A 26,124-nucleotide genomic window follows, 5' to 3' on the forward strand; every position below is an offset into this window, starting at 1 on the left:
GCAACCCTCCCACTTCACTTCAGCACCTTGCACGGAAATCATCAAGCAACTCAAAACATCAGAACAGATCAGGGAAATTTAATGTGAACCATTGTAAAACAGAGTGAGTGAGTGAGTGAATGAGAGCGAGAGAGAGACAAACAAGAGAGAGAGAGAGAGAGACAAACGAGTCACACAAACTTAATTATCCCATTTAGGAGTTTCCAGCATCCAGATGACATCCCCTGAGGATTCCAGTGTCCATCCACTCTGAGCCCTGCTCTTTCCCCTGGGGAGCCAACATGGCTGCTGCGTGACGGAGGCTCTACCTCAGTGAAGCCATTCGAGCTGCGACTGGGACACCAGTGTTGCAATGCCATGGAGAGTTAATCCCCAAAAACAGCATCAGCATTCAATTGGCTCTGGAGAATGGTGTTCTCCTGTTGGTAGCTGCTCAGCTGGCTACGAACTCCAACGCAGAGAGGAAGCACATTTCCTAAGCATTTCACTGCACTTTTATGACTCAAAGAAGAGTCTTCAACTATAAGGTACCCTCCTAGCTGTGCCGATGAGGAACTATAGCAAGCACACTTGTAGTTGTTTCATTTGGAACTCAAGCCTGCATCCCCGCCATCACAAAATTAGGCTAGCCCACTGTTGTTGTTTACGTAATCCAAAAACGGCCCATTATAAATGGTAATCTAGGTCAGGTGAGCATGGTTTGAAAGCTGTTATTGCCAACATGACTAGCTAAGTTATAAAATATTATCTTACAGCGTTAGGCTTTCACAAGGCAATTCAGAGAAACAAGCTAGGTTTCCATCCAATTGGAGACAGATTTTCATGTAATTATTCTACAATCTGCATAAAAACAATATGCAATAAACACCTCCAGAGATGTGTTCCCATCAAATTGACTTGTTGTAGATAAAAGGCTGTGCTTGAAGACGTAGTGCACATAAAATACCTTTTGCAGTTAAATTCCCATGTACCGAATAAAAAAATTCAAGTTAAATGGGTTTCCATTGCGTTTTCAACTCTACTGATGGTTTTCTCACCAAAAAATGTTGCGTTAAATAGAGAGTGTGCTCACTTGTATTGGCACATGCGCTCTAGCCAAAAGCCCTGCAGGGGTTCCCAAACTTTACCACTCAGGCCCCCCTTCCAGCATCGGGGAACATCCCAGGTGCCCATGCCTGCGTGCGCGCCACATCTATTTCAATGGGCACAAGCACTGTTCATGACCCAAACTGTTCATGACCCAAACTGTTCACACCCCTCTTGCTGGTGGAGAGATCATTTAGCAGTTTTAAAGCTAATTTTATTGCAATTCTATACATTTTGCCACGTTTAATGTGTATTCATGTGATATTTGAGTGACTCACACATTACAAAGTCTATAGGCTAAAAAACTTAGCTAAAAAACGTTAGCTGACATGAGCTAGCTGATCTGGACATTTCTGCCAAGTTGTAAAAGGCTCTTTAATGACACGTTCACAAGCTAATCAGAACTAGGAAACTCTTTCCAACTTGCTGATTCCTTGTACGAGGCACGTGTTTAACTACAACCAGTTAGCTAGTCAGAAATGCCAGAGTTTCCTAGTTCCGACTAGTACATGAACGCGGCATAAGGTATGCAATGACTGACATGACAAGAGGAAAACTGGGACCCCCATGCCACCCCTAGTTTGGGAACCACTGAGCTAGAGCGCAGGTATAGGCTACACATTACATTATTATTATGGACAAAAGAGCTACATTGTTTTTATTTGTCAATCGGGCAGCCAAGCATCAATTATCATGTCACCAGAATAATACCCTGGATATTTATTGGAAAGGAGCATCAAGCCATGTGAAGTTCATCATAACTTATTTCATCTGTAGCCTAATAAACTGCATGCTTTCCCGATGAGTCGTATTGTGAGGACCACACAACATGTTTACTTCGATATGATGGTTAGCCTATTATATCAATGTTTGCAAATAAAAGCCTATTATATCAATGTTTGCACATATAAGCATTTCCACTGACATTTCTCGCATAATTAATTTTACCAACACAAAAAGATCCCACTGTCATGGGCGTCGTATGAATTGGACAAAAATGCAGCGGGAGTCTGTATACTCATCTTCTTTTTTATTGGCAGAAAGAAGGAAAAACAAAACAAAACACACGTACACAAAAACAACGACGATAAACAGTCCTGTAAGGCATACAGGAAACAACTACCCACAAAAACCCATGAAAAAACACCCCTACTAAATAGGACCTTCAATTAGAGGCAACGAGGAACAGCTGCCTCCAATTGAAGGTCAACCCAATAAACTACACATAGAAATAGAAAGACTAGAACTAACATAGAAATAAACTAACAAGAACATAGCCCAACAAACCCCGAAACACTCTAAACAAACACCCCTCTTAAATAAGAACATCGACATTTGAAAAGTATGCCGAAAAATGTTCTGTTTCCATCAGGCCTGTCATATTTTTTATCTGACATACTTTACTGGCATAAAAAGATTGAATGGAAACCTGTTTACATATCATCATTTTGGTGATTTTGGTGCACATAGAAAGGAGTCATGAGTCTTCCCAATAAACATAATGTCACGCCCTGACCATAGAGAGCCCTTGGTTCTCTATGGTGTTGTAGGTCAGGGCATGACTAGGGGGTGTTCTAGTCGATTTATTTCTATGTTTGGGATTGAGTATGGTTCCCAATTAGAGGCAGCTGATTATCGTTGTCTCTAATTGGGGATCATACTTAAGGTGTCCCTGTTCCCATCTGCTTTTGTGGGATATTGTTTGTTGCACCACGTAAGTCACAGTTCGGTGCTTGGTTATTGTTTTGTTGAGAAGTTTTCACTTAATAAAAGGATGTGGAACTCAAATCACGCTGCGCCTTGGTCTGTCCATTATCACGAGCGTGACACATAAGCTCATTCTGTTCAGAACAACTCAGGGTATGATCTATATCATAGACAATTCCTCCTTTGGTCGTCTTTCCTTCCAGTTCTCTGCTGCCAATGACTGGAACGAACTGCAAAAATCTCTGAAGCTAGAGACTCATATCTCCCTCACTAGCTTTAAGCACCAGCTGTCAGAGCAGATCACTGCACCTGTACATAGCCCATCTGTAAACAGCCCATCGATCTACCTACCTCATCCCCATACTGTATTTATTTATTTATCTTTCTCCTTTGCACCCCAGTATCTCTACTTGCACATTCATCTTCTGCACATCTACCATTCCAGTGTTTAATTGTTATATTGTAATTACTTGGCCACCATGGCCTATTTATTGCCTTAACTTACCTCATTTGCACTCACTGTATATAGACTTTTTGTTTTCTTTTGTTCTACTGACTATGTTTTGTTTATTCCATATGTAACTCTGTGTTGTATGTGTCGAATTGCTATGCTTTATCTTGGCCAGGTCGCAGTTGCAAATGAGAACTTGTTCTCAACTAGCCTACCTGGTTAAATAAAGGTGAAAAATAAAAATAAAAATAATCTTGTAACTGTAGTACTGTACATCAAACATAGTGATCATAAATATTCTGTATACTTCTGGCCCTTCTTTGGACACTGCGTTAACTACCCTCCAGACGAGCTTCAATGCCATACAACTCTCCTTCCGTGGCCTCCAACTGCTCTTAAATACAAGTAAAACTAAATGCATGCTCTTCAACCGATCGCTGCCTGCACCTGCCCGCCCGTCCAGCATCACTACTCTGGACGGTTCTGACTTAGAATATGTGGACAACTACAAATACCTAGGTGTCTGGTTAAACTGTAAACTCTCCTTCCAGACTCACATCAAACATCTCCAATCCAAAGTTAAATCTAGAATTGGCTTCCTATTTCGCAACAAAACATCTTTCACTCATGCTGCCAAACATACCCTCGTAAAACTGACCATCCTACCGATCCTCTACTTCGGCGATGTCATTTACAAAATAGCCTCCAATACCCTACTCAATAAATTGGATGCAGTCTATCACAGTGCCATCCGTTTTGTCACCAAAGCCCCATATACTACCCACCACTGCGACCTGTACGCTCTCGTTGGCTGGCCCTCGCTTCATACTCGTCTCCAAACCCACTGGCTCCAGGTCATCTACAAGACCCTGCTAGGTAAAGTTCCCCCTTATCTCAGCTTGCTGGTCACCATAGCAGCACCCAACTGTAGCACGCAAAAATCTCTGAAACTGGAAACACTTATCTCCCTCACTAGCTTTAAGCACCAGCTGTCAGAGCAGCTCACAGATTACTGCACCTGTACATAGCCCATCTATAATTTAGCCCAAACAACTACCTCTTCCCCTACTGTATTTATTTATTTATTTTGCTCCTTTGCACCCCATTATTTCTATTTCTACTTTGCATTTTCTTCAACTGCAAATCTACTATTCCAGTGTTTTACTTGCTATATTGTATTTACTTCGCCACCATGGCCTTTTTTACCTTTACCTCCCTTATCTCACCTCATTTGCTCACTTTGTATATAGACTTATTTTTCTACTATATTATTGACTGTATGTTTGTTTTACTCCATGTGTAACTCTGTGTTGTTGTATGTGTCAAACTGCTTTGCTTTATCTTGGCCAGGTCGCAATTGTAAATGAGAACTTGTTCTCAACTTGCCTACCTGGTTAAATAAAGGTGAAATAAAAAGAAATTAAATAAATAAATAAATGTGGACAGTGTATGACATGAGTTTTACGATTTGGAAATGTGAAGTTCATGTGCACATTTGGAATCACGGATGCTTGGCTTGCTTGTATGACATCAAAGCTGTATTTATTATAATCCTCAACGTCTCGTCTTTCAAAATACATCGAGTCATCCTAATTTACAGCATTTCCCTCATTCAGACAAAGAAAAGTGCAAAAGTAGGCCTAGTCAAAAGTTTAGTACTTTGCACACAATGACTATCGAGCTTGTGACTCTACAAACTTGATGGATGCATTTGCAGTTTATTTAGGTTGTGTTTTTTCCAATAGGAACACATGAATGACCATATCCCCATAGTGCAGCAGCAAGACACTTTTGAAGGCAGTGAACACTGAACACTAATTTCTGCTGCAGTGTCGACTCTGAGCTACAAGCATTTTTGTCCCATTTCGGCGTCTGTACATTTCCAGGAAGTTCTAGTTAATGCGGTGCATTCATTCAATCATGTGCATTTACGTCCCGTTTTCAGCTAGTAGATCGATAGTTTATATAATACTTTATTGAAACTTGACACTCAAAAATGCGCAGAAGGGCAGACGGTCAAGAAGCCACTGGAGATGCTAGGCCATACAAAAAGGTAGCTGTCTCCTGTACTTCGCTAGGCTGCTAATCTACTAGCAAGGTTAGCTAGCGAGACAGAAATGTCAACACCACTGCCATCTCCTCTCATATGTTCGGATCAAACTGAACTAGCTAAGTACTACCGCAAGGCATAGCTAGTAGCCTACGAAATTGCTGTACCTAGCCCTGATATTACTATCTTCCATTAACTTTACACTGACTACATGACTTAACTTACATGTGGACACAATGTTTTAGTTAAAGCCATTCCAAGGCTCATTGTAGAGGCATTTTGACTGACACACATGATTATGTAACTATGGCTTTCTGACAGCTGTAATTGCTAGCTAGGTAACTTATCCACACTTTGATATAAAATGTTGACTATTATTCTCCTATGACAGACTGACAGACAGACTGCAGGTTCAGGAGAGACCAGTCAATAACAACAACATCGACCACAACAAGGGGCTAAAACGAGCAGATGCTGGTCGACTGTTACCTCAGTTGGAAAATGTCTCCTCCTCATCATCCTCATCCCTCCCTTTCTGAACTATGCATCATTGCAAAGAGAGGGCCAACTGTTACTGCCAGAAGGTAACCTGCTGCAGACATGACATTCACCTTCCTGCCTCACTGACATTCACTTTCCTCCCTCAGCGTTATTCTTTAATGCGTACATGAGTACAGAAGGCCAATAAAACCCTTACATTATGATTAAGATCATCAGCATTGATTAATTTGTATCTTTCTTTTCAGATGGTGAAATTATAGATATTGGTTTAGGTCAAAAGATGCACCTGATGTGCAAAGGACAAGGACAGCCAGTTGGTAAGTCTGCTAGCTTGCCAGAAATGTCAACACAACTGTCATCTCCTCTCAGATGTAAGCCCTAACTACTCTGTTTCCTGTCTAGTCATACTGATGCCCCCACTGGTATGTCCTCTGACATCTGGTTCCATGTACAAGAGAACATTGCACTGCTAACCAAGGTAAGGAGAAATACAGTACATCGTTTCAGGCAACTCTCTTAATGATTCAACAGTTCTAGAAGGCTTTTATTTTTGCTGGTACAAACAAATTGATGGACTACATTCCCTGACCAGAAGATGATTGTGTATGATATTATTGGAACCGGGACAATATTTGCAATGTTTTTGTGACAACTGCTGATATGAAAAAGGCTTGAAAAAATACATTTGATTGATTGATTTTCCCATTTTCCCACCCACAGGTGTGCACTTATGACAGAGTGGGACTGGGGTTCAGTAAAAGAGTCCTGCAGAATGAAAGTACAGGGACGGATAAAGTCTGGGAGATGTCAACCACTGGACGGTAAGCATCTTGATTTCTCTATCCTGTCATTTTAAAGTTTGACCTATAACTGCTTGTTATAGTGCAATGTAAATTGTTACTGTATAAAGTGTTCCCTAGCCTCCCGAGTAGCGCAGCGGTCTAAAGCAGTGCTAGCAGCGTCACTACAAATCCGGGTTCGATACCGGGCTGTGTCGCAGCCGGCCGCAACTAGGAGACCCATGGGGCGGCGCACAATTGGCCCTATTGTCGTCCGGGTTAGGGGAGGGTTTGGCCGGCCGGGATGTCCTTGTTCCATCGCGCTCTAGCGACTCCTGTGGCGGGCCGGGCGCATGCACGCTGACACGGTCGCCAGGTGTACGGTGTTTCCTCCGACACATTGGTGCGGCTGGCTACCGGGTTAAGTGAGCAGTGGGTCAAGAAGCAGTGCAGCCTGGCGGGGTCGTGTTTCGGAGGACGCACGGCTCTCGACCTTCGCCTCTCCCGAGTCCGTACTGGAGTTGCAGCGATGAGGTAAGACTATAACTACCAATTGGATACCACGAAATTGGGAAGAAGAAGGGGTAAAAAGTACCAAAAAAATAGTGTTACCTAATAGTCTACTACTACAGTCAAGGTAATAGGTGTTTGATGCAAGTCATTCTAAAGCCCTGATTCTCAACAAGCACACACACCATTCCCTATCAGATTTAGTATTCCCCTCGGCTAAGCGCCATGTGGGGCCACCTCATGGATTGTCCAATCAGAGACAACGGTATCCACTGCCCCACCATCTCCCTGCCATGGCCTGCCCTGTCCTTGATTCTCCCCTAATCTCTTTGGCTGACAAAGTAACGTGTTGTTAAGCATTAAATCTGTCTGAGTGAGGGGTGGATGTCGTTGTGGTTGTATGTGGACGATCAGGTCAGCAGTCTCTGTTACCTTGGGATCTGGCCCAGGCTAACAGCAGAGCAGGCAGCCGCCACCTTCTGATACAAGCAATCAATTACCCAGAATTCAATAAGCTGGCAAGCTGAGGGTTTGATGACTGCAATCCTCTCTTCTCCCTGCTGCTGCATTGAAACCTCTTCATCCCAGCCTTTTCCCTCCTCTCCAATGTTGATTTATTAGTGTAAGAGACCCAACACAACAGATGGCTGTCTGTGGGGAGCTGCATTTCACCTGATGACGCTGCTCCCTCTCTCTTTTTCTTTTGGATGATTTTTCTGTTGGATCTATCCTGCTTTACAAGGCAAAGTAGCCAGGGGCTTCTTCCACTAGGCTACTTTACATTGGCTGATTTCAAGCGTTTCAATGGCAGTGTTTCTGTTGTTATGGTAGCTGCTGTCTTAGGGGTTGATGTATTTTACTGTGAAAGCGCTTTGTGACAGCTGTGGTTGTAAAGACATACATTTGATGAATTGATTGATGTCTTTTCCCCCTACAGAATGGTGGACAACCTCCACCGCCTCGTCAGGTTAGCTGGTCTAGCCACGCCTCTCATCCTGGTGGGGTCTGACCTGGACACGCTCAACGCCAGGTTCTACAGCCATATCCATGACGCGTGAGTCTCCCTGCCCACCTAGCTAACGGAATCTCAATGGAAAATATAGGCTAACTCGTTTCTTGTTGCCAAACTTGCCACAAGTCAAAATATATTGAGATCGCTTAGAGTGATAGGTTCACTCCAAAAGTTGGTCGATATGTTCATATCTCAAAAGTGGTTGTGTAGATTCAGCTTTATGCCTCCATCCCAAATGAAGGGGAAAGATTTGCACAGTTTTTGACAAACTTTGGGCATTCTCACTTTCTCATCCTCATTTGAGTTCCATCCTATTCCTTTTCACATTATTGACTACAGTAACTCCAGTACTTCAAAAGTATCATCACAATCTGTAGCTAGACTCAGCACTGCATCAAACCCAGGGACATCATAAATTCTCTACCCCCACATCCCCACCAACACCAATTTCTGAGAAACCTAGTGATTAACGCGAGCAGGGAGGAATCAGCCTCCCCCCACGACCCGAGGTGAGAGATTTAGCGTTTCATCAGCCGGGATGTGCGGCAGTTAAGAGAGTAAATTAAGCGATGGTGAGAGGATGACACCTGCAGAATAAAATATATTCCCCCCTGGATGTGGTGATGGGGTCTGGGCCCATCCATCTGTCTGCCAGTGGGCCTAGAGCAGACAGACGGACAACGGGGCAGAGACATCCTTCTCACACTCATTACGGACAGGAAGGGTATAGGGGATGGGTCAGAACAGACAGGACAGGAAGGGTATAGGGGATGGGTCAGAACAGACAGGACAGGACAGGAAGGGTATAGGGGATGGGTCAGAACAGACAGGACAGGACAGGAAGGGTATAGGGGATGGGTCAGAACGGACAGGACAGGACAGAAAGGGTATAGGGGATGGGTCAGAACGGACAGGACAGGACAGGAAGGGTATAGGGGATGGGTCAGAACGGACAGGACAGGACAGGAAGGGTATAGGGGATGGGTCAGAACAGACAGGACAGGACAGGAAGGGTATAGGGGATGGGTCAGAACAGACAGGACAGGACAGGAAGGGTATAGGGGATGGGTCAGAACGGACAGGACAGGACAGGAAGGGTATAGGGGATGGGTCAGAACGGACAGGACAGGACAGAAAGGGTATAGGGGATGGGTCAGAACGGACAGGACAGGACAGGAAGGGTATAGGGGATGGGTCAGAACGGACAGGACAGGACAGGAAGGGTATAGGGGATGGGTCAGAACAGACAGGACAGGAAGGGTATAGGGGATGGGTCAGAACGGACAGAACAGGACAGGAAGGGTATAGGGGATGGGTCAGAACGGACAGGACAGGACAGAAAGGGTATAGGGGATGGGTCAGAACGGACAGGACAGGACAGGAAGGGTATAGGGGATGGGTCAGAACGGACAGGACAGGACAGGAAGGGTATAGGGGATGGGTCAGAACAGACAGGACAGGACAGGAAGGGTATAGGGGATGGGTCAGAACGGACAGGACAGGACAGGAAGGGTATAGGGGATGGGTCAGAACAGACAGGACAGGACAGGAAGGGTATAGGGGATGGGTCAGAACAGACAGGACAGGTATAGGGGATGGGTCAGAACAGACAGGACAGGAAGGGTATAGGGGATGGGTCAGAACGGACAGAACAGGACAGGAAGGGTATAGGGGATGGGTCAGAACGGACAGGACAGGACAGGAAGGGTATAGGGGATGGGTCAGAACGGACAGGACAGGACAGGAAGGGTATAGGGGATGGGTCAGAACGGACAGGACAGGAAGGGTATAGGGGATGGGTCAGAACAGACACTGGAGGCCCACTTCATCACTATTTCTTTCTCTCTTTCTGTGTCCTCTCTTTTTCTCACTGTGTTGTCTGTCCGTCCGTCCGTCCGTGCTCAGGCAGGTGTCAGACCTTGTCCTTATTGATCCCATTCCAGAGGCCATCTTTGAGGAGGACCAGTGGCAGAAGTACTGGTAAGTCACCTCGAGGAGGAATGGAGGAGATGACGGGAGAAAGGAAGAGCAGAGCGACTGTATTACTCAAGCCCTTGACTCCATCCATATTTGCTGTATGGATAGGGGATAGGATCCCCTGTAGTTGATTATCTCTGTTGGACAGGAAGCAGCATTAACATGATTAATATGAGGCCAAAGGAACTCATTAGTAGATCCCACTCTCTTTCATCAGGAAGAAATGAGAGCGGAGAATTAGGGTGGGGAGAGATGACACACATTTTAATAATGAGTCTCTTTTTTCCCTATGCATGATTCATGTCAAGCTGTGGATAATGGACACATAACCCTATTCATATTCATTGTTCATAAATGGCCAAATAGGAATAAAGGATATTATGATAATCAAGCAGGAAATTAGTGAAACTGTCAGTTATTCATAGTCATCAGTAAATAGCAGTGATTTACATAACAATATGGTAATATGCTGCAAAACAATACAGGTATACACATGAAAAGATGTAAGCCGAAAATTTGTTTGACCCTACCATTTACAATATTGCTTTTCTTTGTATCAATTGGAGGGTGAATGCTACACGCTCTCCAAGCGTAATATCTTTTATCTTTGAACAACATTGTATTCAAAGTTATTATTCATGAACAAACACGTTCCATATGCTTTGCAAAAAAACAAAAACATTAGTTATGCAAAATTCTTGTAACTTTTCCAAAATGTTAGTCAAAGTTTTCCATAAATTGCGCTTGGAAGATTCCTGGAATAAGCAACGAGTATGCAGGAAATCTGAGGATCCTCCAAACGGTGAGATTTCTGGAAAACGTGAATTTTAGGAAAGTTCCAGGGAGTTTCCAACCCTAGTTTTGTCTCAGTTATTTCCCTCCGCCAGCATCCCATTTGCTCTGTGGGGTTATATAACATTTCTTTAGTGAGATAAGAAAGGAGTCGTTGAAAATGGCCTAATTTGTACGTGACTATAAGTGGAGCCGTGTCATTTATCAGAGATATGTTTCCAATTATCCTCTGATTAATAGGCATTCATTTCATTTCCCTGCTGCCTAGCAGACTACAGTGTACTGGCTGGAGATCCAATTACTCTGCTGCTTAGAAATCAACTGAGTAAAGGATTGCTGCATGAAGTACATTTATATTATTAGTCTCTGATTTAGATAGAAAACAAGAAATATGAATATGTAATATCAACATTACTGAAACCATTTTTGTAGTTCTATCCAGAGCCACCGGAGTGTGTGTTTATTTAAATTCTTCAGAACATAATACAAGTACAACAACGTCTGATACAACTCAACATTCATACAACGTTACACATTCGGCGTGATGGTACCTGAGGAGTGCTGTAGTGTAGAGAGGGGACGGTATCAGCGAGGCTGCTCTCTGCCTGGGCTCCAGGACTTACACATCAAAGTCCTTCTCATTAACCACGGCGCTCTCCCAAATTACTGCTGTTTTATCAGACAAAATGAATCAGCACCGTCTCCTGAGAATTTCTCCTTTTTTATTTATTATTTTATATGGACTTGAAAGTAGAGTGAGATGGAGGCTAGAGTTCGCTAGCCTTGAATCCAAACTGATATGCTCTATTTCACCATTGTCTCAGTTTGGATCCCAGGCTTTGTCTTTCCTATTGGTATTTCTCCTCTGAGGCTAGGAGCCAGAGATAGTACTTCCTGATGAGAAATAAAGTCAGCAGAATGCCAGGAGTTAGTGGAAGCCCCTCTGTCTAGCCATACAGATTGCATTCATTCAGGGACGTGGTTTTAGTCGGATCCCTACAGGAGGAAATGCATACAATGAGTTTGTTTTCTTTGCCCTGAAAATGGGTCTTGTGAAGTTGACCCAATTTGATATGTACAGTGTCTTCGCGTTCCCACTTGATGATATATAGATGGCGTAGGGGTTTTCTGATAGTATAGTACTTAGCAGAATCACATAAGATCTGCAGTCAACCCTACACTCTCCCTAAAGTCTACAGTAGATAATGTCCTACATGTAAATATAACACATTGGCATGAAGGCCAGATTCCTACTATCTACTGTAACAGTCTGTGTTTAGTGTTTTATGTAGGAAGGAGATGGGGAACCGTAGATGCCAGACTTCAGTTTATAATTGGACCTCATAACGTGTGTGTGTGAGAGACGGTGTTTGTGTGTGTGTATTAGAGTTGGTGTATTACAGAAGGAATTTGTCTCTGGAAAATATTGACTCCTATTTAATATAATCCAAAACAGTGGGAAGTATTCTATTTTAATGAGCTTGTCCTTATTGTTTGTTTAATGAGCGTTGCTTGATAGTCAAAACACCATTTTACTCTAGCTTTTCAAATGTGTTTACTCAAACTGAATCCTTTGCATCATGAAATCACTGGGGTAGAACTATTTAGAAATAGGCTAATTGCATTCATGATGTTGCTTATTTTCTGTATTTCAGATATTCAGGACAGTTGTTTTCATGTTAGTATGACCAACATCTGCCCTCTTCATAATATCAAGTAGAAGAAAAGGACAGTGCCGGTTAAGGTGAGAGGAAGAGGGCTTAATGTCCTAAGAAGGTGTTTACTTTAAAGGGTTAATGGTTGGTCAACCTGCAGTGACATTTTAAATGAGCAGAACCAGAGGGTCAAAGCAATGTGTGATAGTGTGGTGGAGGTGATGGAAGCCCCACCTGACTGGCTGTCTCTCAGCAGGCAGACATGAGCTACTGTACCAGCTGGGGTGGTGGGCACGGCCTGGGCATGGCCCAGCTGGGGTGGTGGGCATGGCCTGGGCATGGCCCAGCTGGGGTGGTGGGCATGGCCTGGGCATGGCCTAGCTGGGGTGGTGGGCATGGCCCAGCTGGGGTGGTGGGCATGGCCTGGGCATGGCCTAGCTGGGGTGGTGGGCATGGCCCAGCTGGGGTGGTGGGCATGGCCCAGCTGGGGTGGTGGGCATGGCCCAGCTGGGGTGGTGGGCATGGCCCAGCTGGGGTGGTATGTGGGGGGTGGTATGTGGGGGGTGGTATGTGGGGGGTGGTATGTGGTGGGTGGTATGTGGTGGGTGGTATGTGGGGGGTGGTATGTGGGGGGTGGTATGTGGGGGGTGGTATGTGGGGGGTGGTATGTGGGGGGTGGTATGTGGGGGGTGGTATGTGGGGGGTGGTATGTGGGGGGTGGTATGTGGGGGGTGGTATGTGGGGGGTGGTATGTGGGGGGTGGTATGTGGGGGGTGGTATGTGGTGGGCCAACGTGGTCTGGTGGTGGATCAGTCTCTATGGAAACCTGATAGAGTTATGAGTGCAAATGGAGACTCCATATCACATCTAGCCAGACCCCATTCATCATCTAATCCGTCATTAGTACCCTGGGCACACTGAGGATACAGACTGTCTCACACGGCCCTGGGCACACTGAGGATACAGACTGTCTCACACGGCCCTGGGCACACTGAGGATACAGACTGTCTCAGATGGCCCTGGGCACACTGAGGATACAGACTGTCTCACACGGCCCTGGGCACACTGAGGATACAGACTGTCTCACACGGCCCTGGGCACACTGAGGATACAGGCTGTCTCACACGGCCCTGGGCACACTGAGGATACAGGCTGTCTCACACGGCCCTGGGCACACTGAGGATACAGACTGTCTCACACGGCCCTGGGCACACTGAGGATACAGACTGTCTCACACGGCCCTGGGCACACTGAGGATACAGGCTGTCTCACACGGCCCTGGGCACACTGAGGATCCAGACTGTCTCACACGGCCCTGGGCACACTGTGTGTGTTGATGTTTCTCTGACACCCCCCTAGCCAGACCGCTAGCAGACGAAGGTAGGCAGAGATAGTTTTGTATGACAGGCAACGTATGACTGTCACTTCGTCAGATGATGGACTGGTGTGAACGGCTTAGATGATTCCTCTTGTTTTAATTTGATTTATAAACCAACTGCTTTTATTTTCTACTTGTTTGTTGAAAGTGTGTGTCCATCTTAGCTTTCAGTCGCAGTTTTACAGGCTGGGTAGAAGGCTGGTTCTGAAACACATGACTAAAAATGGATCTTCTCTAGGATTGAAGTTGTGAGCTGCCGTTTCCAACAATTGTCAAAGGACGTGCATGAGGTAGAATGTTTTGTTATTGATAACACCTCCAATACCAGAGCTGATGTAAAGATCTTTCCATACTCTGTGGCTATGTCTAGGTTGAGGACTGTATAGTGACAGACAGCAGTCCAGCCACTCTGCAGGCCAGCCTCCAAGCCTCCCATCCCCTGTCATGGGAGACTCAGGGCCCAGATAGGCAGCTTCACCAATGGGCTCTGGGAGTAGACAAGACCTGGTGGAGTGGACAGTAACACCAGGAAATATGACGCACTCTGTTAGGATATCGATTGATGATTGGAAAAAACCCTGACTGTGAGTGGGAATCTTTCAAGTGTGTGTGTGTGTGTGTGTGTGTGTGTGTGTGCGCGAGAGAGAGGGAGTGAGTGTGTGTTACTCTGCGACAGAGAATAGCCATGACTCCATTGAAACGTTTCCTATGTTTCTTTCTGCCTCTCAGCCTCCACTAACTGTTAGAACAGCACAGCTCCCCAGAGACAGGCAGGAGAGTCAGGAACCCCAATTAATTGTAATTGGCACCGCTGTAAGCATAACTATTGTTGCTCCGTTCCACTAATGAAGCACGGCTGTCTCGGCGCCCATGTATTTCCTCCACTAGAATCTATAGTATTGACTCAGGGAGGAAGGAACCGCTGCTGGTCTGGCTGTTCTGGGCAGTACAACACTGCCACACTGTGGCCAGGTGGGGAGTTGCTATGTTGGTTTAATGTCTGCATGCATTCATTCATGTCTCTAGTTTCAGTAGTTGTTCATCTCAGGAAGAATGGCACTTTGATTTCATTTACAAATCTTCGCAGCTTGAATGTGACTGGAGCCCTGTATTAGATGTATTTCCAAGTAACACTACAAGGTAGCAATGAGAATAGTTCTATCTTCTGTTTGGTGTGTCACTGTGTGTCACAGGAATCTCCCCATGAATCACTTGTAGTTTTATATTGCACTATTTATTTTTGACACTTGTGTAATGAATCTCTGTTTTATACACCTGCAATAGTCCATATTTACTTGTGTAGTACTCCTTGTTCCCTTTTCCCTCCTGTAATACTCCTTGTTCCGTTTTCTCTCCTGTAATAGTCCTTGTTCCCTTTTCTCTCCTGTAATAGTCCTTGTTCCCTTTTCTCTCCTGTAATAGTCCTTGTTCCGTTTTCTCTCCTGTAATAGTCCTTGTTCCCTTTTCTCTCCTGTAATAGTCCTTGTTCCCTTTTCTCTCCTGTAATAGTCCTTGTTCCCTTTTCTCTCCTGTAATAGTCCTTGTTCCCTTTTCTCTCCTGTAATAGTCCTTGTTCCCTTTTCTCTCCTGTAATAGTCCTTGTTCCCTTTTCTCTCCTGTAATAGTCCTTGTTCCCTTTTCTCTCCTGTAATAGTCCTTGTTCCCTTTTCTCTCCTGTACTAGTCCTTGTTCCCTTTTCTCTCCTGTAATAGTCCTTGTTCCCTTTTCTCTCCTGTAATAGTCCTTGTTCCCTTTTCTCTCCTGTAATAGTCCTTGTTCCCTTTTCTCTCCTGTAATAGTCCTTGTTCCCTTTTCTCTCCTGTAATAGTCCTTGTTCCCTTTTCTCTCCTGTAACAGTCCTTGTTCCCTTTTCTCTCCTGTAACAGTCCTTGTTCCCGTTTCTCTCCTGTAATAGTCCTTGTTCCCTTTTCTCTCCTGTAATAGTCCTTGTTCCCTTTTCTCTCCTGTAATAGTCCTTGTTCCCTTTTCTCTCCTGTAATAGTCCTTGTTCCCTTTTCTCTCCTGTAATAGTCCTTGTTCCCTTTCTCTCCGGTCCTGCCCTAATAGTCCTTGTTCCCTTTTCTCTCCTGTAATAGTCCTTGTTCCCTTTTCTCTCCTGTAATAGTCCTTGTTCCCTTTTCTCTCCTGTAATAGTCCTTGTTCCCTTTTCTCTCCTGTAATAGTCCTTGTTCCCTTTTCTCTCCTGTAAAGTCCTTGTTCCCTTTCTCTCCTGTAAAGTCCTTGTTCCCGTTTCCTCCTGTAATAGTCCTTGTTCCCTTTCTCTCCTGTAATAGTCCTTGTTCCCGTTTCCTCCTGTAATAGTCCTTGTTCCCTTTTCTCTCCTGTAATAGTCCTTGTTCCCTTTTCTCTCCTGTAATAGTCCTTGTTCCCTTTTCTCTCCTGTAATAGTCCTTGTTCCCTTTTCTCTCCTGTAATAGTCCTTGTTCCCTTTTCCTCCTGTAATAGTCCTTGTTCCCTTTTCTCTCCTGTAACAGTCCTTGTTCCCTTTTCTCTCCTGTAACAGTCCTTGTTCCCGTTTCTCTCCTGTAATAGTCCTTGTTCCCGTTTCTCTCCTGTAATAGTCCTTGTTCCCGTTTCTCTCCTGTAATAGTCCTTGTTCCCGTTTCTCTCCTGTAATAGTCCTTGTTCCCGTTTCTCTCCTGTAATAGTCCTTGTTCCCTTTTCTCTCCTGTAATAGTCCTTGTTCCCTTTTCTCTCCTGTAATAGTCCTTGTTCCCTTTTCTCTCCTGTAATAGTCCTTGTTCCCTTTTCTCTCCTGTAACAGTCCTTGTTCCCTTTTCTCTCCTGTAACAGTCCTTGTTCCCGTTTCTCTCCTGTAATAGTCCTTGTTCCCGTTTCTCTCCTGTAATAGTCCTTGTTCCCTTTTCTCTCCTACTCGTGTAATAGTTGCAGGTTGATGTTTATTTTCATGAATCTTGACCAGAAGGCAGAACTGACCCATTTCCGCTAGATGGGCCAGCTGCAAAGTTAAAATTGGCCATATCGTAAAAATGTATGAAAACCACAATGTGCTTTTTGGATGTAATTTAAGATCAGGGTTAGGCATTAGGCTTAACAGTGTGGTTAGGGTTATGTTTCAAATCAGATTGAATGAATCTGTGGCTGTACCAGCTAGTGACCACACTGCAGAGCTGCCTCCAGGGCAACATTCATGACAATAAAATGCCAACCTGCTTAATAATCCATGTTCTGTGTTCTATGTTCTCTGCTACTCCTGTAATAGTCCATGTTCTACATTCTAACCCACTTAAGTCCCTTTTCTGTGTTGTAATTGTCCATGTTCTGTGTTCTCTCCTAGTCATGTAATAGAACATGTTCTACTCGTGTAATAGTCTGTTTTGTCTGTGAGCTCCCTCTCAGGTAATGGAGGCCCTGCATATGGAATGACATGCTAATGAGGCAGGGCCTTCTTATCTTGTCGGGGGGCCAAATTCTGACGTTGAATTGTGTCAGTTGTAACAAAAGTAACAGAGCGTCTATTCAGCCTGCACTAATCCAGATGAGAAAATCAAACAGCAGAAAGTCCGCCGCACAAACTCATTTCATCACGTTATTCATTTAGATATTGCCTTGCCGCTCCTGAGGAGGAAGGGGAAAGAAGAGCTCTCTGAAATGACCAACATGGCTGAGGTGTTTTGCTCTACATGGTTCCTTCACTCCCTCTCCCCTCTTATCGCCTTAATTCATCCTGCCAATCTGGGCTGTCTTTACCCACTAAATTTCCCTTTGACACGCATGCCTTCTCTCACATAATCCTCCCTCCCGGGCAGAATTAAAAATTGAGAAAAAGAGGAGGGAATGGGAAGGGACAGGACAGGTGGCTGGAGAACCCTTGAAATAATGCCACAGACAGAGCAATGATTTGACCAGATTCAAACAGGGGCTGATAGACTTTTATGGAGAGGAAAAGGTGACAGGTGGAAATGTGTGGAGACAGAGAAGTCCCTAAAGAGCCAGGTTATAAGAGTCCCTTCTAAATTGTGGGGCGAGAATGACTTCAGGTGTGAAATAGTGGCAAGGAAGATGATAGAATGTCTGATTTGAAGAAGAAAAAATGGTCTGTGAAGGGCTGAAATTGAGAAAAGTAGCAGCAACTATTTTCCTGTCTGCTGCCACCATTAAACTTTTGTCTATTTGTGACTTCTTCCTAACGGCCCTGCTACCATGCAGCCATTAGGGGTCCGGCGTTGCCATCAGCCATTTTGGTTGGTTGCTGTGTAGCAGGTAGAACGTCCCATTGACGGCACGTGTATTGTTACTGAAGTTTAAGACTGGAAGACTGTTAACATTTGTTTCTCCAAATAGCTGAGGACCAATCAGGTTACAGCCTCGTCTAGACGTCAGGTTACAGCCTCGTCTAGACGTCAGGTTACAGCCTCGTCTAGACGTCAGGTTACAGCCTCGTCTAGACGTCAGGTTACAGCCTCGTCTAGACGTCAGGTTACAGCCTCGTCTAGACGTCAGGTTACAGCCTCGTCTAGACGTCAGGTTACAGCCTCGTCTAGACGTCAGGTTACAGCCTCGTCTAGACGTCAGGTTACAGCCTTATAAGGATTTACATCCTTTGACAAAATGTCATATCTCAACACGTGGGAAATAACAAGCCAATGTCGACTAGAGGTGAAGGCTGTGGGGTGAGCACCATGGGTTGGGGGATGTGAACTCTAGGTTGGGGCCTGACTGGAGGCTGTGGGTCTGACTAGCACTGTGGAGTGGGCTGAGGCCTGGGCCTTAGGGCTGTGTCTTGAGGCTGTGGGCCTAGCAGTTGGGTGAGGGCTGTGGGGATAGCTGTGAGGCTCAGAGCTGTGGGGTGGGTTGGTTGAGAGCTAGGGCTGGGGGTGCACTGAGGGCAAGGGCTCAGGGCTGTGGGTGGTCTGAGCAAAGTGGATGGGTGGGCTGAACACTAGGGGTGGCAGAGGGGGGCAGCTGTGAGGCGGACCTCACTATTGATTGGGCTCTGCAGGCTGAGACCAGCCAATTCGAAGCACCAGTGAGCCGAGACCGATTGGCCCTCCTGAGTTACAAAATCCCTGTGCTGCTGCTCTCATTTGCCCCCCAAAATATCTCTCATTCTCTCCTGTCATAACGTCTGTTAGAGAAAGTTTGGAATTTTGGCTGAAAATACATATTTATTAATGTCATATTTCTAATGAATATTCCCAATAGGTCTGTTTTTAGACCGATGCGACATTGTCTATATGTAACACTGTTGTAACCAAGATTGTTCAGAATAAACACATCGCTATGATGTTGTAGTTGAAACTAAGGTCAAGGACTGTGCTAGCTTCATCTCTCCCCTACAATCTCTCAGCTTAGAGGATTTATTGCTGCTGGCCTAAAGAACAGTGAAACACAGCCTAAAGAACAGTGAAACACAGCCTAAAGAACAGTGAAACACAGCCTAAAGAACAGTGAAACACAGCCTAAAGAACAGTGAAACACAGCCTAAAGAACAGTGAAACACAGCCTAAAGAACAGGGAAACACAGCCTAAAGAACAGGGAAACACAGCCTAAAGAACAGGGAAACACAGCCTAAAGAACAGGGAAACACAGCCTAAAGAACAGTGAAACACAGCCTAAAGAACAGGGAAACACAGCCTAAAGAACAGGGAAACACAGCCTAAAGAACAGGGAAACACAGCCTAAAGAACAGGGAAACACAGCCTAAAGAACAGTGAAACACAGCCTAAAGAACAGTGAAACACAGCCTAAAGAACAGGGAAACACAGCCTAAAGAACAGGGAAACACAGCCTAAAGAACAGGGAAACACAGCCTAAAGAACAGGGAAACACAGCCTAAAGAACAGGGAAACACAGCCTAAAGAACAGTGAAACACAGCCTAAAGAACAGTGAAACACAGCCTAAAGAACAGTGAAACACAGCCTAAAGAACAGTGAAACACAGCCTAAAGAACAGGGAAACACAGCCTAAAGAACAGTGAAACACAGCCTAAAGAACAGTGAAACACAGCCTAAAGAACAGGGAAACACAGCCTAAAGAACAGTGAAACACAGCCTAAAGAACAGTGAAACACAGCCTAAAGAACAGGGAAACACAGCCTAAAGAACAGGGAAACACAGCCTAAAGAACAGTGAAACACAGCCTAAAGAACAGGGAAACACAGCCTAAAGAACAGGGAAACACAGCCTAAAGAACAGTGAAACACAGCCTAAAGAACAGTGAAACACAGCCTAAAGAACAGGGAAACACAGCCTAAAGAACAGGGAAACACAGCCTAAAGAACAGGGAAACACAGCCTAAAGAACAGGGAAACACAGCCTAAAGAACAGTGAAACACAGCCTAAAGAACAGTGAAACACAGCCTAGCCTAGGGCTGTTTTCTAATCATACTCCATTCTCGTCAGTATTGAAACATTGCATTTGGGGATCATTTCATATCAGGATTGGAAATCCATTTAAATGCTTGTCTGCAATTACACTGAACAAAAATATAAACGCAACATGCAACAATTGTACTGAGTTACAGTTCATATAAGGAAATCAGTCAATTGAAATAAATTCATTAGGGCCTAGTCTATGGATTTCACATGACTGGGAATACAGATATGCATCTGTTGGTCACAGATACCTTAAAAAAAAGGTAGGGGCGTGGATCAGAAAACCAGTCAGTATCTGGTGTGACCACCATTTGTCTCATGCAGTGCAAAACATCTCCTTCGCATAGAGTCGATCAGGCTGTTGATTATGGCCTGTGGAATGTTGTCCCACTCCTCTTCAATGGCTGTGCAAAGTTGCTGGACATTGGGCGGGAACAGGAAGCCAGAGCATCCCAAACATGCTCAATGGGTGACACGCCGGGTGAGTATACAGGCAATGGAAGAACAGGGACTGTGTACACATCCTTGTGACATTGGGCCGTGCATTATCATGCTGAAACATGAGGTGATGGTAGCGGATGAATGGCATGAAAACAAGTCTCAGGATCTCATCACGGTATCTCTGCATTCAAATTGCCATCGATAAAATGCCATTGTATTCGTTGTCTGTAGCTTATACCTGCTCTTACCATAACCCCACCGACACCATGGGGTACTCTGTTCAACGTTGACATCAGCAAACTGCTCGCCCACACAACGCCATACACACTGTCTGCCATCTGCCCGGTACAGTTGATACCGGGATCCATCCGTGAAGAGCACACTTCTCCAGCATGCCAGTGGTCATCGAAGGTTAGCATTTGCCCACTGAAGTTGGTTAAGAGGCCAAACTGCATTCAGGGCAAGATCCTGGTGAAGACGACGAGCACGCAGATGAGCTTCCCTGAGACGGTTTCTGACCCTTTTCAAAAATTGTACGCTCCCTCAACTTGATACAACTGTGGCATTGTGTTGAGTGACAACTGCACATGTTAGAGTGGCCCTTTATTGTTCCCAGCGCAAGGTGCACCTGCGTAATGATCATGCTGTTTAATCAGCTTCTTGATTATCTTGGCAAAGGAGAAATATTCACTAACAAGGAGGTAAACAAATTTGTGCACAGAATTTGAGAGAGAGAAGCTTTTTGTGAGTATGGACCATTTCTGTGATGTTTTTTAAATTTTATTTCAGCTCATGAAACATGAGACCAACACTTTACATGTTGTTTATATTTTTGTTCAGTGTATATCAAGAAATGTTTTGCCGTTAGGTTTTCAAATATATTGAGTTTGGCCATTGGTGCACTCTAAAAAAAAAAAAGTAATAAGCATGACGTCTCTGAGTCAGGTAGTTGTTGGGATGGTGTTGCTAAGCTTTTCATTCCTGACAGTCTGATATTGTGTATTGTGTGTTTGTCTCTAGGTACGTGTGTGTGTGTGTGTGTGTGTGTTGTGTATTTGTCTCTATAGTTAGTCACATGTTGTTCTGTGTCTCTATAGTTAGTCACATGGTGTTGTGTTCTGTGTCTCTATAGTTACAGTCACATGGTGTTGTGTTCTGTGTCTCTATAGTTACAGTCACACGGTGTTGTGTTCTGTGTCTCTATAGTTACAGTCACACGGTGTTGTGTTCTGTGTCTCTATAGTTACAGTCACATGGTGTTGTGTTCTGTGTCTCTATAGTTACAGTCACATGGTGTTGTGTTCTGTGTCTCTATAGTTACAGTCACATGGTGTTGTGTTCTGTGTCTCTATAGTTACAGTCACATGGTGTTGTGTTCTGTGTCTCTATAGTTACAGTCACATGGTGTTGTGTTCTGTGTCTCTATAGTTACAGTCACATGGTGTTGTGTTCTGTGCGTCTATAGTTACAGTCACATGGTGTTGTGTTCTGTGCGTCTATAGGTACAGTCAGCTGGTGCCATCCCTCCAAGCCATGCAATTCTCAGCTGCCACAGGCATCAGCCGCATCCTTATCATTCTGGGGCTGCTAAAGCCCGACATCATGGGTGACAACATCGCTGGAGACCTCATACAGAGTTAGGTGAGTCTGACTGAAACATTGCTGAAAACCTCATAAGGCGTCAGGTCCATCTTAAAGACCAAATGAACATTTCTGGGGTCAGGTCAGCAGCTCTTATGTTCTCAATGTGTTATCTTTAAACCATGTGTTTGAATGTGTGATTTTAATGTGCCTCAATATACCTGCTGACACCACAAATTAAATTCCCTACTCTGTTATTGGGCAGGAGGTGGTGTTCAGGTGTGATGGTCCAACCTTGTTGTGTTGGAGAACAATCTCTAACATAGCCACATGATGGAGCTAGTGGTGGAGTTATGATCGTTCCTCAGAAAGGGGGGAGAGGGAGAGAGAGAGAGAGAGAGGGGGAGGAAAGGAGGAAAATGAACTGTGACTATTGATAACTGCTCTAGGTTAAAGTCTGAACGGTTTGTTAAGATATCTTGTTTCTATTTCCTGAATCCCACTTTTTGATAGCAACAGAGATGGACTTATTTCAGCTTTTGCAATATTACAGTTACCAAGGAGTTAAAGACATCAAGTGTGTCATTTTGCTTAAATTGTAGGGAAAGAGAAAGGTTTGGAGAGAGACAAGTGAAGGCTATAATGCGCACACACACACACACACACACTTACTTTCAGGCCATGGTCCAATGTTATCATATGTCTTTGTTCTCAGAAGTACCTCCTCAGTAACCCAGCCCACCAGAGCAGTGCTGTAGATGAATTTTTTTTCCTGAATGAAAGTGCTTCTCAAGTCAGGTGAGACCAACATACAGTACATGTGAATGTAATATAAAGCTGTCATCACACAATCATTTTGGATATGTAAAAGTGTAAAAGCAAACATTGTTGAGATTTGTATGTGTTTTGATTATTTTTCCGTGAAATCTCCAAATTCAAACACCTCTCCAGTAGGACTTCTGTGAGTGTGATTATTGGGGATTCTTTTGATGAGCAAATTCCTGCTGCTCTAAACCAAGTGAGTAGTGTACAATCTTCCTCCCTCCATTAGTCTGTCTAGTGGCTAGCCCACTAGATTCCTGGAACTTTCAAGGTAGCAGGTAGCTGACTAGTGGTGGCTATTCAGCAGCCTGATGGTCTGGGGCTAGAAGCTATTGGCCAGTCTGTTAGTTTTAGCCATGAAGCTCCTGTACTGCCTGCATCTGAGTCGTGGGTCGGGTGGCTGAGGTTCCTGATGATCTTCTTGGCCTTCCTGCGCTACCTTGCAGGCCGTGTGCATCCAATGGTGCGTTCTGCTTAGCAAACCAACCTCTGTATTGCCTTGGGGTCAGCGGTGGTGGGGTTTCCGTACCAGGCTGTGATGCTGACCAACAGTATGCTCTCAATGGTGCTCCTGTAGAACACTGAGGGTCCTCTGGGACAGACCAAATTTCTTCTGCCTCCTGAGGTTAAAGAGTCACTGTCGTGCCTTCTTCACCACGGTGTCCGTGTGGTTTGACCATTTCAGCTCCTCAGAGATGTGTACACCAAGGAACTTTACGTTTTTGGCCATCTCCACAGCGATTGATGAGAATGGGGGCGTGCCCAGCTTGGTTCCTCCTGAAGTCCACAATCACCTCTTTAGGTTTGCTGACGTTGAGGGACGGGTTGTTTACCTGGCACCACACCGTCAGAGTGCCTACCTCCTCCCTGTAGGCTGTCTCGTTGTTGTTGGTAATCAGGCCTACTACTGTCGTGTCATCAGCGAACTTGATGATGGAGTTGGAACTGTGTGAGGTCACGCAGTCGTGGGTATACAGGAGGAGACTAAAATGCACCCTGTGGGGCCCCCGTGACGACGATCAGTGTGGAGGAGGTAATGTTGCATACCTTCACCACCTTGGGGCGGCCTGTCAGGAAGTCCAGGACCCAGTTGGGAGGAGTTAAGCCCCAGGGCTGTGAGCTCAAGGGGCATTATGGTCTTGAAGGCCAAGCTGAACAGTAACGGAACATATTCCAGTCCACGTGATCAAAACAGTCTTGAAGCATGGATTATGATTGGTCAGACCAGTGTTGTACAGACCTGACCACCGGAACTTTCCTCTTGAGTCTTTGTAGGTGGGGAAGAGCAAAATGGAGTCATGGTCAGATTTACCCGAAAGGAGGACAGGAGATGACCTTATAACCGTGTCGAAAAGGTGTGTAGCAGTGGTACAGCGTAGAATCTGACAGTCAATGTCTTGATAGTAATTCGCAAGCACGGTTCTCCGCGACAATGAACGCTGCCTCCGGGACTCGGTCTCCAGTTTATTCAGGGTCCAATGGAGATTTTTTGGTGTCAGCTTAGGGCGGGATGTACACAGAAGTAGTGATAATCCCTGAAAGCTCTCTTGGATGGTAAAAAGAGTGACATTTGATGACCAAGTATTCCAAGTTGTGAGTGCAGACGCTCGCAAGTTCCTCTAAGTGTTTCCGCACTAAACAGAGCCCTCTGCCTTTGTTCTTGCCAGAGAGAGCCCACTTCCTATCCGCTCGATGAACTGTCAAACTCGCTGGTTGTATATAATCTGTTTGGATGCCAGAGGAAAGCCAGGTCTCAGAAAAACAGAGTATGTTGCAGAATCATACTCCCTCTGGAAGGAGATCCTGCTCTGAGTTTATTCACTAATGATTGAGCATTGGAGAGTAGTATGCTTGGTAATGGAGGACGGGTCACCCAGCATCTCAATCTCACTAAGACCCCCCTCCTCTGCCTCTCCATCAGTGTCTTTATTTCCTGCTCTCTGATAGGACTCCCAAGGCAACCCGGCGCCTCACCAAAGAATCTAGACCATTTTTTTCGCTATCTCTGGGAATTCGTGAAGGTTGGGTGGACGGTGACTACCCAGCGATTCATATTCCAATAGTTCTACCTGGGGGGGGGGTATGAAGTGATGCACAAAACAAACTGAGTAAGAACATTTTAGAAAAACACTAGAAATAGTAGAAACCTGCAATGTTTTGTAGGAGCTCGAGGTGATGCTCCATTCATCGCTGCCACCTTAGCCAACACCTGCACTAGTTCAGGGGGACTGCACTACTGCACACTCTGGGGAGAAAGGGGATGGATGGAATTGGGATGATGCATATTGACTGTATCTCACAGGGCCCTCAAACGAACATTGACTGACTGTATGTGCTTCCATATCAGGTGGTGGCCCAGCTTCAGAAGACATTACTGGAGCAGACTTACCTCTCGGCCAACCAGATCCATGTTAAAGGAGGGGACCGCAGGATGATCTACAAGAGGCCGTCTGTTGTTAGCAAACACCTGTGGTAGCTGGTGTCCCAACGGCAGTCCAAGCAGCAGAGCCAATGGCCATAGAGATCTATAGAAGACATCTAGTTCATAGGTTTGAATTCTGTGCCAGTGACACACTGATTCTACTGCCAAATGTCTCAGCTACACTCACAACTGGAAGATGAAGTCAAGTCACAGAGGTTCCTTGTTTATTTTTTTCAGGGATGATTTTTGACTGGAATATACTTGACTTGTATGTCCACACATGAAACCAGTTTCAATCAATTGATTAATTTTTTTGTATACTTTATTACAAGTACAAATATCAGACAGTTTTGCCTTAATGTTTGTAAATAAATAAAGTATTCTGAATTTGTCTGTGTGTTAACTCTACTATCTTTCTGGGATCTATTCAGTCTGTAAAGCTGCAGCGTTACAGATTCCATGATAGAATGTAAACGTGACGATGTAAAAGTAATTTCCGATTGAGCCGACATATGCAGTGTCCTCTAAAGCGGGAACATTGACTTTAAATTTGATTCACGCTGTAAACCTGAATTTACACAATGCAGATTGAACAGAGC

The 26,124-nt window shown here is 44.9% G+C and overlaps 1 protein-coding gene across 3 annotated transcripts; it reads left to right on the forward strand.

Annotated features, from left to right (window-relative positions):
• The first annotated feature begins 5,114 nt into the window (after positions 1-5,114).
• On the forward strand, positions 5,115-25,916 carry LOC145860874 (uncharacterized). 3 transcript variants are annotated; one of them, XM_082961783.1, is made up of 10 exons: positions 5,115-5,297; positions 5,686-5,878; positions 6,041-6,112; positions 6,198-6,273; positions 6,516-6,616; positions 8,022-8,138; positions 10,002-10,076; positions 22,203-22,341; positions 22,997-23,079; positions 25,451-25,916. In XM_082961783.1, exons 4-8 carry the CDS (start codon positions 6,220-6,222, stop codon positions 22,339-22,341), a joined length of 486 nt encoding a protein of 161 aa, XP_082817909.1. In that variant the 5' UTR covers positions 5,115-5,297; positions 5,686-5,878; positions 6,041-6,112; positions 6,198-6,219; the 3' UTR covers positions 22,997-23,079; positions 25,451-25,916. The 3 variants fall into 3 exon arrangements, with proteins under 3 accessions (XP_082817909.1, XP_082817910.1, XP_082817911.1); XM_082961784.1 differs by having other exon boundaries at positions 23,000-23,079; XM_082961785.1 differs by having other exon boundaries at positions 10,006-10,076.
• Positions 25,917-26,124: the final 208 nt, after the last annotated feature.

The sequence above is a fragment of the Salmo salar genome, chromosome 02 (genome assembly GCF_965601325.2).
Source record: "Salmo salar chromosome 02, fSalSal1, whole genome shotgun sequence".
NCBI lineage: Eukaryota > Metazoa > Chordata > Actinopteri > Salmoniformes > Salmonidae > Salmo > Salmo salar.